The sequence below is a fragment of the Penaeus monodon genome, chromosome 4 (assembly GCF_015228065.2).
Source record: "Penaeus monodon isolate SGIC_2016 chromosome 4, NSTDA_Pmon_1, whole genome shotgun sequence".
Taxonomy (NCBI): domain Eukaryota; kingdom Metazoa; phylum Arthropoda; class Malacostraca; order Decapoda; family Penaeidae; genus Penaeus; species Penaeus monodon.
Window position 1 is genome coordinate 4,779,925 of NC_051389.1, and position 15,384 is coordinate 4,795,308.

The following is a 15,384-nucleotide window of genomic DNA, read 5'->3' on the forward strand; positions in this document are numbered from 1 at the left end:
GTGGGTTAAAATTTCCTGATATATATTTGTCGTCAAATACTGAAAACTATCAACTAGGCAGCATCTCTCATCAACTGTTACAAGTGCCATGCTAAAATCAACTTTTATTTTTTATTTTTTGCATTACTTTCACTTAGTACATGTCACGGAAGATTGATGCACGATAACGTTTTGTACTGTCATCAATAGGTATGTATACAAAGAGGACAGAAATAAGGTACTCTAGCATCTATAGTCAATGGCAGTAAATGATACAATGCTGAAACATGTCTCAGACAGATTTCTGACTCTTGGAATGTCACACACTGCAATGCTTGAAACATCTTACAAGTTGAGCACGATGGAATAGTGGCAGTGAAAGTTAAAGGGCAAGCAGTAGGGATTGATACATCAGGTTAAACTCCGCTGAACTGAACGACGCACTAACAAAAAACATAAAACATACAATTTTAAAAAAATAATAAATAAATAAAAACAATCAAAATACCACTTCCTCCTAAACATATATATATATATACACACACACCCTCCCTCCCAACAATGGACTGATTGATGAATTCTTTACTTAACAAAAGAGGACCTAGACAATGCTCTGACTATGCAAATCTTTCCGTATAACCTGACCTCCTCCTACTGCATGCCCCACACTCTGTTGGCTATCTTTGGCAACAAAACAAGTTACAAATGCGTCCATGTGGATACACACAACATGGCTTCTCATGCATAAATACCATAATCATAATGATAATAAAAATGGAAAAGCAAAAATATTAAGTAACTAAGAAAAATAAGATCAAAAAGATGTTTACATAGATAATCATGATAATACTGATACTAATACCAAAAAAAAAGAAACAAATATACTTTTGCTATCATCATTATAATTGTGATTACAAATTACCATAATCATAATTATAATCCCATTTACAATACAAATGGCAACTGTAACATTCATAAAAATAACCATATTAATTAACTTAAAATGGTGGTGGTAACAACAGAAGTAATAAAATTACTAATTATTACCAATAATGATAATAATAGTAGTGATAACCAAAAATTATAGCAATAAAACAAGATTTAAATTATTGTGAAAATAATTTAATACTAATAATATTAATAATTATGAAATAATAATAATAATAATAATAATAATAATAATAATAATAATAATAATAATATGGATGATAACAATAACAATAATAATAATAACAATATAATAATAATAATAATAATAATAATAATAATAATAATAATAATAATAATAATAATAATAATAATAATAATAATAATAAGTTAATGAGCCACTCAAACTTACATCCTCAACAGGAGGCAGACACTCAGCCTCATCTTGAACAACTTCCAAGTGCCCTGTCGCAAGTGTCCTGTTTCTTCTTTTGGAATCACTCACCCTCAGTCATACACGAACACAAGTCTGAAGTTTATTTCACCAGATAATTGTAACCATAAAACAAATACACGACTTATGTACATGACTAAACAAATAGTACAAATGTTTGTATGTGGTTGCTATGGGTAATTCCAGTATCGCTCAATATCACTGGTCACATCCACAAGCCACAGTTATTTTAAATGTTCTCACTTCCCGCACTTTTTCCACTACCATAGTTCTTGAGAATTTAAACATTTAAAAATATTTTGCTCTATCTTCCCTGTTCACCCAAAGCAACCATATCACAAAACTTAAAAAAATGAGGTTGTTCACTGCATGACACAAACCTCGCGCACTCTGTATCGTTCATTCTGGCAGTGTATGATGAACACAGTCTTAATGTGGTTATAGGGTTGGTGCCTTATGCAAGTCTTGCATTCACAACTGACTCCACCTTCTTGCTCTGCATATTCAAAATGACTTTGCAAGAATAAAACCTTCGTACTACAACTAATGGCTCAACAAAATGACTAAATCCTTCATCCACTTTGACTACAGCGGTGAGGAAGCACTTCAGACTCAAGAGTAATATCACAAGAGTTGAAATGCCAACGAAACACAGGAAATGTTTCATTGCCGCTAGAGTCTAGATGGATGAAGAATAAAGACAAGGTTTTACACCTTGGCCTAAGGAGGAACTCGGACAGTCCCATTCTATGAGGTACTGGACTTTCTCTTCAAGACTTACTCTCCTCGCTAACACATGGAACTTTTCACCATTTGCTATTCTGTTTGCAGCCCCGAAGTAATTATTAACAGTCGACTTCAGGTCACTATATGAGAAACCAGTGTCACCCACTTTGGCATCCTCGCCTCCTTCACTACCATCCTCCATCTTGTTGCTGGAATTCAGTCTCCCACTTAGCGCATAGTCCACACAATTCTTTATGCTGTTGGTGCCATTCAACCTGATGTCATTTCCACCGTTCATATTAATGGAGCCATTCTGTAGTAGGAACATTAGCTTCGCCTTGTCGCACTTTTTGCGGAAGCGTCTCCGCTTCACCTCCCCATTTTTGCCAATGCGGATGTCGTTCTCATTTAATTTTCGCTTTAGGGGTCTGATGACTGGCATGCCATAACTGAGAGAGTCGAGATTCAGGAAGGGGTTGTTCTGGCCCTCAAAGTTGGATGGAGGAGGAATGAAGGAATCAAGTGTGCCGTGCGAGGAGGTTTCATCACCGCTTGTGTCTCCCGGGGTGATAGAATTTGGGGTGGTGATCCCAAGACCTGACTTGGTAACTGGCCGCAAACCTTTGCCCTGTAGAAATGAGATCAAATCAATTACCTGACTACAAAGACAGGCAGAAAAAAATTATAATAAAGAAAGTGCTGCACTGTTTTGTACTATGTTACACCTTCTGGTTTATAAACAAATTTCTGCAAAGTACTCAGAACGGAAGTCCAACTAGTAAGTAAACAGGAGAAAGATAATTTCATTTCAGCCAAATCTAATTAACCATTCATTCAAACCTTCAAATAACTTATTGTAAATGACAGCAATTAACCCTTCCACTGCAGCAAAAAATCACACCACCAGAAAAGGCATACTTCTTCCCTTTCCTTTTCTTTTACTACTACTATATCAGCTTTCCTGCTGTATGAAACAAACCTCACAGTGAAAAAGGAAAAAGTAAAGGAAAGAAGAGAAAAGAAAAAGAAAAAGAAAAAAGGAAAAAGAAAAGAAATGAACTAAAACCTATACCCCCGGCATAAAGCATTTTGAAGATGACATATGGTCCTGCTCACAACACAGTACTTATTTACTCAAAAATATATCACAAATTGATTAGAAGCTTGTGGACCACACAGACCAGGTAGACAGTGTTAGTTTTTGAGAAAAATTCTACTAATAATGTGCAATAACAATTAAGAATGCCTTTGGTGCCCAACGTCTGCCTTTCTGACTTTGGTACATCTGCTCAAGATATTCGTCATAAGCAAAACAAAAATCAGTCTTCTCAAATCACCGTTGCACGAACAAGAGAATAAAAATCAGAAAAAAATACAAAAGAAAACAGAAGAGGAAAATCTGTATTTCAGACTGATTAGAAAATATAGTCATACAATATGGGCATAGGAATAGTCATGTTGTCATATTTTGTGTTGGCAAAATAAGGTAAATACCTTTTTTTTTATATATATACAACAACAACATACGCACAAGACATTAAATACCAAATTGTTGACATCCGACATGATGGCAGCTGATATGATGCAGTTTCAGCACCTCTCGGCAGACATGAACAGTCGATGTATATATACTCTACAGTGGCACTGTCAAATTATTACAAGAATGTTTCTAATGGGTATCGAGGGTTCACCACAGTGAAAGGGTTAAAAAAATGGGGGGGAAAAAAAGTAAAAAAAAAAAAAAAAAAAAAAGTAAATGGACAAAAGAAATGAAATTCAAATGCAAACATATACAGACAAATAAATCCTATTGCCAGTATTACAATAAAGATAAGGGTGGAAGACCTAAAAACAAAGAAAGATCAGCTCTTCCTCTCCTTACCTGCTTCAGTGCCTCTTTCAAAAGCTTCTGTGCCCTTTTCTGTTTCAAGTCACGCAGGTCGTTTGCCGATTGTAGGTTCTGCTGGTTCTTAGGCGGCCGGCCTCGTTTTCTTTTAACCGGGGCTTGTGAGCCTGTTGTACTATTGGCTTTAACCGATCCTACCTCTTCTATCATTTTCTTTGCCTGGAATAAGGAGTTTACATTGGAACATCTTACTCCAACCTTAAAGAAGAAAGAAAGAAAAGAGAAAAAAAATTCTAAAAATCATAAATAAAAAAGTACATAATTATGATACAATCAAATAAAATATATTTTCTTGTATATCAATTCTATGTTAATCTCTCTTGCATGTAAGAAAAAAAATATGACAATAAGACAAACACCATTCAAGTAGTAACTCTTGGAAATTTGCAAAACCTCAAAAATTTCCACATGCACTGTCCAATGTGGTTTAGTATTATTAATTTTGTTTACACATAGATGGCTCCACAAGTGTCAAATCACCAAGGAGTCAATTACTAAGCCCATTTAATCACAACAGATTGTTGCACTCCTTGAATTTTATATGAAAAGTTTGTTATTATTAATGCTATTATCATCAGTATCATTATAGCATTAATAACAATATTAATAGAAAATGAAAAGAATAATAAAATAAAATCAAGGAATGGGATAAATAGGCATGATCAAATAGGCCTAGTAATCAACTCCTTGGTGACAAACCACTCCTGGAGCCATTAAAGTGTTAACAAAATTACTTAAAACAAAAACACTATGGACAACGCATAAAATTAACAACTCAAAAACAACAAAACAAGGCCAAATACCTTTTTATCATCCATGAGAATGTCCAACTCGCGTTTTCTCTTTCGTCTCACGCTGCCACTGTTGGGACTCTCCTCCTCCTGCTCCAGGGTACTGGGAGACAGGGCTCGCTTCTTGGCAGGGCTGAACCGTGCCAGAGCCTCGTCCACCTCCTCCTGCTTGTCCTCACGCAGCTTGTAACTTCGGGGTATTGGAGGGCTGCAAGAGGAAGGGGAAGCCGGGATTGTATTTTTCAGAAATGAATATTCTCCCTTTTCATGGGCGATTATATGTATATATCCACATGTTTCTGGACATTTAAGTGGGATTATAAATCTATTTCATATATGTATACTTTCCTTTCAAATAATGAAGTATGGAAGTAAATAAATAAATAAAATATGAATTGAAATCTACAGCATATTTCAAGAAACTATCTTATTTACTGCACTATAGAACTTCCAAAAAGTAGTTTGTTATGAACCTAACATTTAATCAAATCAGCACCTTTGCATAGTTAACCCTAACAAGGAATGCGCAGAAATAAATAATTTAAAATGAAATGTACCCGGGGGAAAAAAGAAAAAAAAAATACTAACCATGTTGCAAGCATAATTCAAGCAAAAGACAAGAATTCACACTTTAAAATGTACTGTTTCGGTTTGCGTTTTTCCCCCCTTATAATTCTGCGCAATGTAAAGACTGCATATAGAAAGGAGAACAGCCCTAGTGTCCTTACCTGTCGGCATTACGAGTCTTTTTGTTTCTCAGCGTTATGTGTTTGATGGAGTCTTCCGTGATGACACCCACGGCAGGCAGGGTAATAGCTGGCACAGGGGGTGGGACACGTACTCTTAGGCCCCATATACTGGTTTTCTTTTTTATTTCCCGACCACATTTAAACCTGTTGGCAAGGCAATGATAGAGCCGTAAAGCATGTATATCATATATGACTGCATCGTTGAGTTAAAAATGGATGAAAATGAAAATAAAATTTGTCTTTTCCATTTTCAGACATCTTAACATGGCTAGGAGAAACAACAAAATACAACAGCCTACTACAGTTATCTAAGCCATAAATACCTGGATGCCAAAAACACAGGTTCACTAAGTCCTTCCTATCTCATCATTAAGGAAAAAGGAAATAAATAAATAAATAAATAAATATATAAAACTTCATGGTTCATGGAATATTAAAATACAAACATGCAATGCTCAAACCATAAACTCTATGATTAGATCATGTAAGAATCCTATCTATATTCCCTCATCTTCCCTTTACATATCCAAACTACAACATTTTTAAATATTTGTTTACAAACCTTGGTCTGTTTCCTTCCAGGACTCTTAATACCTCGTGTTTCCTCTCACTAACTCGAATGTTTTGAAGCTGAAACCAAAGAAAATATAAAAAACTGTTAAGTTACATTTCATATAAAAATTGTGGTTCCAGTATTGGCTAGCAGGTCACATCTATTGAATCCTATAAGCAGTTACAAGCAGCTCACATCTACTGAGTCATATAGTATTCGCAAGCAGCTCACATATAATTCACAAACGTTTTATAAATAATGGTAATCAAACTCTCACTACTTTGAAAAGAAGAAATGAATCAAACTGGACAAAGATGAATGATGCAAGGAAGATGATAAGCTGAAGAAGGAGAGGAATAAGAGAGAGACTAGATCAGAGAGGAATATAAGCAGAGAGAAATTTATGGAATTCATAGGATAAGATGGGTAGCAGAGAGCGAAATCAAAGAAATAATTTCCAAAAAAAGGAATTGGGAGAGATCCAATATCGAAGAAAAAGGAAATGAGAGTATAAACGACAGAGAGAGAAAGAGAGACAAAAGGGAGATAAAAAAAAAAAAAAAAAAAAAAACATAACTTACCCCTAGTGGTGCTTGCAATAATTCCCAGTTGTCATTAATCCACTGTGTGATGGTGTCTTCATACTCAAAGTAAGTTTTGGAATCTTGCAAAGTTAGATTAAATATTGATAGATGCACAACATCTACCCACTTCACATCTAATCTATGAAGGAATTCTGTTCCTTCATTGCACAAAGCACATACAAAAACATAAAACCTGCAAGAGAACATTCATGGAAATTCAAAAACAATTCAAAAGCCAAAAACACATTGCAGAATCAATGTTTTCAAATATAAAACAGATTAATAATTTACAAATATCTACATCAAATCTACATTACAAAATATAAAAAAATATCAAATCAAAGAGGGCTTGTTAAGGAGGATGTGCAACATAACAGAAGTTAAAACAGAAGGAAAAGGGCAACAAAGGAAAAATGTACAAGAGGAAGGAGGAAGAAGTGGAACAGGAAAAGCAGAGATGGATGAGCCAGAGGAGCAGGAGGCCAAAGTGGAAGAGGGAAAGAGGGAGGAGGAGGAGGAGGAGGAGGAGGAGGAGGAGGAGGAGGAGGAGGAGGAGGAGGAGGAGGAGGAGGAGGAGGAGGAGGAGGAGGAGGAGGAGGAGGAGGAGTGGGAGGGAAAGAGGGAGAGGGAGGAAGAAGGAGAGGGAGGGAAAGAAGGAGAGGGAGGGAAAGAAGGAGAGGGAGGGAAAGAAGGAGAAGGAGAAGAAGGAGAAGAAGGAGGAGGAGGAGGAGGAGGAGGAGGAGGAGGAGGAGGAGGAGGAGGAGGAGGAGGAGGAGGAGGAGGAGGAGGAGGAGAAGGGAGGAAAGAAGGAGAAGGAAGAGAAAGGAGGAGGAGGAGGAGGGAGGAAAGGAGAAGGAAGAGAAAGGAGGAAGAACAAGAATAGGAACAGAAAGAGGAAGGAAGGCTGGGTTAAAACCATGGATATATAAAAGATAGGTATGGGAAAAAAAAAAAAAAAAAAAAACATAAGCACAAAAGGGATGAATCATCAATCATGAAAAACATTATGAAAACAACTCACCTATCACCATATAAGAGGGACAGATGTAGACAATCAACACAGGCTTCATGGAACCACTGTTTACATCGTTGGCACTGAAGCATGCGGTTATACCATTCTCCTGGTCCACCGCAGTAGCAGTACGTCTGCTCTCTGTTGCTTTTGTGACCTTGGTCCCATGTTAAGCTGTTAATCTGACAAATGTTTTGGAACAAAATTAGGATATCATTAACATATTTAGATATATGCTCTTTTCATAAGTTTTACTCTGTTTAGCGGCACTGACCAAAGTGAGATTCACAGTTTTACACCTCCATTTCACACATTACCATCAATAAGAGCAAAGTTGATACACCAGAATAATAATACTTAACATACTACTATTAATCTATTCATAATATGCTACCAAGCTTCATCTTACTCACATCATATGGCAGGTCTAGTTTGGTATTCTCAGGTTGTTGCTGCTGTGGCCGTGGTCGCTGTTTGCGTGGAGAATTCTCCCTTGATTTTTTCCGTTCTTCTTTCTCCATGGCTGAGTGGCCTGCACACCTTGGACACTCCCACTGGCTATCAGGCTCACAATATTCCTTCCCTATCCTTGGCTGTAACAAAGAGGAATCTTTTCTTGGGAAATGACACAAAAAATGCTTAATGTTTAAAACATTCTCAACCATTTATCTTTACCGGAGAGGACAAGAGAGCTAAATTCTGTACCTGGAGACAATCTTGATGGTAGCCTTGCTCACATATGTGACACAAAACAATTTCATTTGTATCCCAGCTTTTGGAAGACTTGCATATAACACAGAGATCATCAGACTCAGGCAGTTTCAGCTTGGTGAGGTCTTTGTAGAGAGACCAGTGGGCCGTGCTGTCCTCAAACTGCACCAGGCAACGCTCATTTTCACTGTCAACCTGCAAGGGGATTTCACTTTGAATTGTATCCAGAGCCAACTCTTTACCACTAGGCCAATTAGTCCTCAGTTACCCACTAATAAAGATACTATCATTCTATAAACAGATGTACATTTATGTTATTAAAGAATCCCAAATTCAGACAGAGAAGAAAAGAAGACCCATAACATTTGAGAAAGAATACAATGGAATATATACAGTGATGTGGTGGTGGTGATGAGGGAGGAAAACCTTTTCCACTTAGAAATTCTCAAACTTAAGAAAAAAAAAAAAATGCCCAAGTGATGCAAGACTCAATCGAAGAAAAGAATAAATAGCCCAGTAGAAGGAATGAAGAAGATGAAGGAAAGAGGCTGGTAGCTCCTCACCACAACTATAGTTCCTAGATAATACAGGCCGTCCTTTCCATGCGAGAGTACATCCTGGCCCTCTACGAAGCGTGACTCCCTCTCTTTGGTGGTGCTGTCTGGTGTCACGAACCCACTGTCACCCTCGCTGTCCCCATCCTGCATTAGGAAAGGGGAAGGAAGGTCAGGAAAACGGTCCACAACCTTGAAAGATCATAAAGGATTTTTAATAAAGGAGTTTTGGTTAAAAAAAATATACATAATAATAAAATAAAAGCATGCAAATGTTGAAGAATAATTCTTACGATATGCTCCCTTTACTAACTGGAAAGATAATGGAACTCAACTCTTGCATAAAGGATTGAAGAAAAAAGTATACATACATGTATATAATGCACCATAAAAGTAAATTACAATTGTATAATACTTCCTATGCAGCTTCTAGCCTTAAGACAACATAAGATTTAAACCAACTGATACAGCAATAAAGTCTTTCATTACTAACGTAAGCCTCTTTATTTAACAAAAACATTACATATTCAAAAATTCTAGGAATGTCAGGTTTATTCAATACATTTCCAATGTCACCAACATGAGTAGTAAAAGTTCATAATAATTAGTAGGATTACATTCAGATAGCTGCATTATCAAAATAAATATATTTATATATCAGGTCATAAAAACTGTTTTTCATTACTTTATTTTACAAGATATATATGAGCCCACAGCTCATCATCTGACAGCTTTTTAACAATATAAGACAATGCTCCAATCATTTGCAACATCTGCTACTCCTAGACAAAATGACAGTTTTTCTGATATAGACGCCACAAAACAGTGAGCTAATTGACCTGTTGAATATTTAAGCCAATCCCAACTCAAGCTTTAGAAAGCATTTTAAAAAACAACATGCACATACAGAGACAATGAAATAAATCTTTTGAATGTCAAATCAATACTTCTGTGTATTCACAGGTTTTTAATTAACACTTTCAATATCAAAACCCCTGACATGATCTCCAAAAGGAAGCAAAACAACATACAGCCACATTATATTATACCAGCAGCTAATCTTTAAACGTAACACAAATAGAAAAAAAAACTTAGTCGTTGTTGTTACTTTTCACAATTTTCTTTCTCTGTTTATACATTCTTGAAATAGTAAAAAGCAACTGATGAGCAATAAAGGCCAGTATCTTATGAGTTAGTAAAAGCATCATATGGTTATTTGCCAACAGGGTCTTCCACTATGTAACTTCCTCACTGTGGCAAAAACTTGAAAAAGAAAAAAAAACATATTATATGTATACATTTAAACTGAAGTATGAAATTCAACATAAAATCTTTTTCAAATATAAAAAATTGGGAAAAACAATGAGAAAGTCACACAAAATCATTAAATTACTATCGAGATTGCAAGCGGACGATCCTCTGTGCAAAAAAAGTGAATGTCATAAGCAAGAGATATTGTGTAACTGTCAAGCATGTTATAAAAATTTTCAATCTCCATTATCATTGGAAAAAAAATCTTTATGTATACAATATGGAGCAGCTACAATGCAAATCTGAACCACCTCAAATATTTATAAAGTACAAGGGTCTTCGAAGATAAATGGGGAAATAAAATAAATAAACAAATCTAAAAATATACATAACTGAGTGGCTTCCCTACAAGACTACTGATGACCTATTAATACAAAACAATTTTATGAAAATATCAGTAATAATGCATATCAGGCTAATTCAGCTTTGTCATCTATTAATTACTTACTATCAAATCTAAAATACTTTCTTTGGCCCTAAGATTTGGGGTCATTTACTGCATATAATACAAATTTAATCACAATCGTCTGATTAATTTACTATTTCATATACCAGTAAGTAAGGAGGTATGCAAAATTCACCAGAAATGGGGAATCTCTACACCTGATATACTCATGAACGTAACTCTTAGCATATCTTGCATTTGGAGGTATCTTGTTTGCATCTCCAGGTTTAACTCTACAAGAAGCACAGCATCGATCGTCTACTTTTTTTCTCTCAAGATAAAATTTGTTGCTAGACTAATACTGCAAAATGATAAACCATGAACCACTTGCCTAAGTAAGAAGAAGACAAAGTGGGCAACTCCAGTTACAACTGAAATGATAAAAACAAAACAAACAAGAAGAGAAATTAAATTAAACAATGCAGATTGGGGAGACGAGTGACAAGATGATCTCCAGTGATATACATGCAAATATTATAATAATCAAAAAGCCTTGTTACCTATATCTCTTCTACATTTACATACTATTATAATAATCTGAACAGAAAACAGAATAGAACAAATATGATAAAAGAAACAAGTAAAAGGTTAAAATGCAAAATAATAATTAGGGGCATTTCTACACGAGCAGATGCCCGCACCTCCACCGAGCACCAACACCTATAGGGGGGGAGGGGGGAGGGGAAGACTATAGATCCAACCCAAGTCTCGGCATGCTAAGTGTTCCCAATAAAATACACTGGATGAATGGCCCAACTACTGAGACTGTAATTCACCATTGTATTAAGATTTTTTCTTCTTCTAAACAAGAGATATCAGTTAATGTAATGCTAAAATTGGCCCAGCATATTAGTACAGTCACAGTCAGAACAGTTAGGTCACCCTATCATTTAGAAGCATGCCAACCAATGTACAGTAGTTTCCTCAATTAGTTTAAATTAAAAAAAGGAAAATACATGTATCTGGGAACTTTTTGCAACATTTCAAATCTCATGGCCCTGTTTATCAGTAAATATATTATGCAAATGAAACATGTAACATAATGTACGGCATTATCATCCTCAGACTCTATTATTCTCATACAGTGTCATACACTTTTAAAGGCATGAGTGCAAAGTACTGTATTCCATTTACATAACCCCAAATGTGCTTCAAATAACATCTCTTGACAAGGGCTAGAGCTAACATTTGACTTGGAAGAAGCAATATAGCCTATGAGGTAAAGGATATTCCCTTCGTGTTTATGCAATGATTACCCTTTATCATGGGGTTGCCGTAATTTAGAAATGCATACAATTAATTCATGGAAATACATAGTCCTCTCAAGACACTCATTTTACTCTCTTATGGGTGGTTTGTTTTATGTACTAAGATTTAAAACAACCTACTATATTATCATTCTGCTCTTGCAACATTTTTCATATATAAATATCACAGTCACAAAATAAAAAACTAAAACAATGGACTGATATGGAAATGTTCTAATGAATCTTATTTCTTTTCGCAATCACAAAAATGTAAAATCACTCAGACGTCTATTTGGTCTAATAATTCAACTACAATTGGAGATTGGAAATTTGGATGAAGATGTAACTATGTAAGAATAACAAGCATGTGTGTCATTTATATTTAAGATAAAAAAAAAAAAAAAAAACTTGCAATTTTATTGATTTATACATATAAAAAAAGAACAGGCAAAGTAAGTGAGCACTAAAGTAGTGTTAGTGACTGTTGGGGTGAAAACTATGAAAAAGGTGATAACATGAAATGGAGAACTGATTGATGATGTATGCTCATGGTGCAATATTGCAGCTTTCTTTTTTCCCTAAACATTTGACTTGTAGTCTAAGATCAATGTTTTGCAAGTCAAAAAATAAATAAATAATTCTATTATTTTCAGTTACTTCCTAAATGATCAATTAATATAAAAGTAAATTTAGCAAATCTATGACATTGAAAACTATGAACACAAATAAATAAACATATGATATCTATATTCTTTTCTTTTTTTCTTTTCTTTCTTTCTTTTTTAGCCAGATAAGAAGCCCAAGAGGCACTTCTACAACTAGTGTAAAAAGATAAAACAATAAACAGATTTTTTTCAAACTGTGAACCAAGAATATGTGGATAATCTCAAGTTCACATAAAGACAAGAGAAAATTCATCTCAAGATTTCCTACACATTCCTAGCTTACTGTGAAAATGATTTGTGTATATCATATGAAGCTACATTCATCAGTTTCATAATATTAATTCTTATAGCCTGCTTTACAGTACACCTAGATGTTATAGTTTACAATGAAGATTTTTCTAGATAACACATATGAACATATATCCCATTGTGACTAGCAATGATATTAAATAATCAATATAAAGGAAAACATTTATTGACAAAAGAAGAACCTAGAGATGTGTAAGGCCTAAACATAAACATTATTTGTATCTTAAAAGGTACATTTTTATTACATCATGAAATTCATACTTTCTGAAGGGATTACTATCTGCATATTGCTTCTGAGCAAAATATTAACACATCAAAATGTTCATACCATAGCCCTATGCTTACCCAAAAAATTTATAGAAGTGATTACATTCCACCGAGTAAAAAATATATTTGTATAAATATACCTCTCCAAACAGAAAACAAAAATGGCTTCATCCGTAGCCAAAGGCCTAACCTAACTCAGGTATTGCAAGTCACAAATTAAATATTACATAACCTACCCCTAAATACGTCTCACTTTCTTTGATAGGGCGCTTGGCTATATTTTATTCAATACTTTGTACAAGTGTACCTGCTCAAAGACAACCCCACAAGTGCTCAACCACCAAGGAGTCAACTTGTCTGATCAACAGGATCTCACCCGATTTTCCCAATCCTCGAATTTTCGTTTTTTGTTTTTTTTTCTAATGCTATCAATAATGATACCGTTATCATTATCTCTAACATAATGATTACCATATTGACAATCAAAATGCTAATAGCAACAAGGAAAAAAAATTACAATCTTACCAAAAATCAAAGAAATGGGCAAACAGGGGAGATAAGTAGAGCAAGTCATCAAGTCCTCGGTGACTAAATACTTGTTAAGTCATCTGTGTAAATGCAGCAAGTCAACTAAAATCACAGTGGATGTCACAGTCATCCCAGGGAAAGGAGAAACTACTATCTCTTTCATTCTTCCTACTTCCTTTAAATCTAAATATCACATCTACCATGTACGTTTTAGGTAACTTTTATCTTGCTAGTCGTTTATTTTATCTATAGCTTTGGTCATTTTCATTTACTGTCAGACCGAAGTTTATCTTGTTTCCTTAATCTTCCTTGTTCACATACTATAACACCAGAGTACTTTTTGTATTCAAAGTGGCAAATTTGTCAATGAAATGGAAAACTTAGTGTATAAATATGATGGATTTTGTTACTCACTGAACTGAACCAACTATAACTATTTCTCTAAGGCTAAATATATTGTTAACCTGTATCACAAACTAGGTAACTATCCTACAACTAGTAAGTATAAGTCTTATAACTCTCATAATCAGATCTGTTGATAACTCCTAAATCTCCACAGAATCCACTTTGTCTTTTCTATATTCTCTTTCATTTATAGTTGATTTCTATTTACTATTAAAATGTTAACAGAATTGTGATGAATAGTGAAGCATGAAAACATTTCTAAAAAATTGTTTCTCACTGTCAAAATGTTTCTCATTTTTTTATCCACTCCTTTCAAATGTTTCTTGTGATTTGTATGACCATTTCTTATTTATCTTGTAACTCAATACAAATGATAAGCAAGCCTTTTCTTATTTTTGCATATATAGAATTCATTCACTGATAGCTAAACCACTAAAAAAAGTGAAATAAATAAATAAAACAACACTATAAGAACATCAAAATATATATCTACAGCCACAGAATACAAATACATCAAAGATTTCATAACATGTAGAAAAATAACATGGCACTATCTCTCAACTACTAATAGAAAAATGCAAGAAATCATATTGTGATTCTAGACCTAAAGTTCTAACAAAAAACAAACAATAACAGTAATAACAATAAACTGACTAAAACAGCTGAGTAAAACCAATACACTAAAAGGTATGGGAAAATGCAATACTTCAAATACTTCAGCGTCTCCTGAAGGCAAGTTACGCTTACCCTCTTCCTGGCACCGGACATGATGGTCCTCATCCACAGGCCACACACCACACGCAGCCACCTGCCTCCAGGGATGGTCCTGTAAAGTTCAACAAATGTATTACCATACTGTTTCATCTTGATGAACTTTATATCTCAAAAACAAGAATTTAGGGAAATAAATAATGGGTAAGTTTATATATAAATATATTCTCTTGTTCTACAAACAGGTTATGCACACAAAAGCATCCACACAAGCATACACAAAATATGTATTTCTATATTTTGCAATAACCCTACTGCCGTCATAAAACTTGAACATCAAGAAATAAGAAATTCCCCAGCAATTGCCGAATTTCTCCCTGATCTTTACATCAGTTGCAAGTGACAAACATTGTAAATATGAACAGCACAGCACTTTTGGAATCTAAATAATAAAGAATATATATATAAGTAGTAGACACCCCCTACAGAACTCCACTATCCACTAATACTCCATTCCTGACCGTGCAAACGGAATGAGGGGAAACATACT

General features: G+C 34.7%; 1 protein-coding gene across 7 annotated transcripts in view; it reads right to left on the minus strand.

Annotated features, from left to right (window-relative positions):
• Window positions 1-1,429: 1,429 nt before the first annotated feature.
• LOC119568864 (PHD finger protein 19-like) overlaps window positions 1,430-15,384 on the minus strand; it is a 21,871-nt gene continuing 7,916 nt past the window's right edge. For 4 of the 7 annotated variants that reach the window (XM_037917292.1, XM_037917282.1, XM_037917294.1 and 1 more), the window contains 11 exons: window positions 14,871-14,949; window positions 8,956-9,138; window positions 8,387-8,587; window positions 8,095-8,274; window positions 7,691-7,863; window positions 6,667-6,862; window positions 6,095-6,162; window positions 5,512-5,676; window positions 4,796-4,991; window positions 3,969-4,190; window positions 1,430-2,714 (listed from right to left, as the gene is read on the minus strand). In XM_037917292.1, the coding sequence (XP_037773220.1) occupies window positions 2,040-2,714; window positions 3,969-4,190; window positions 4,796-4,991; window positions 5,512-5,676; window positions 6,095-6,162; window positions 6,667-6,862; window positions 7,691-7,863; window positions 8,095-8,274; window positions 8,387-8,587; window positions 8,956-9,138; window positions 14,871-14,903 (2,292 nt within the window). In that variant the 5' untranslated portion in view covers window positions 14,904-14,949 and the 3' untranslated portion in view covers window positions 1,430-2,039. The remainder of the gene's footprint in view (window positions 2,715-3,968; window positions 4,191-4,795; window positions 4,992-5,511; window positions 5,677-6,094; window positions 6,163-6,666; window positions 6,863-7,690; window positions 7,864-8,094; window positions 8,275-8,386; window positions 8,588-8,955; window positions 9,139-14,870; window positions 14,950-15,384) is intronic. The other 3 variants (XM_037917311.1, XM_037917305.1, XM_037917299.1) reach the window with 2 other exon arrangements.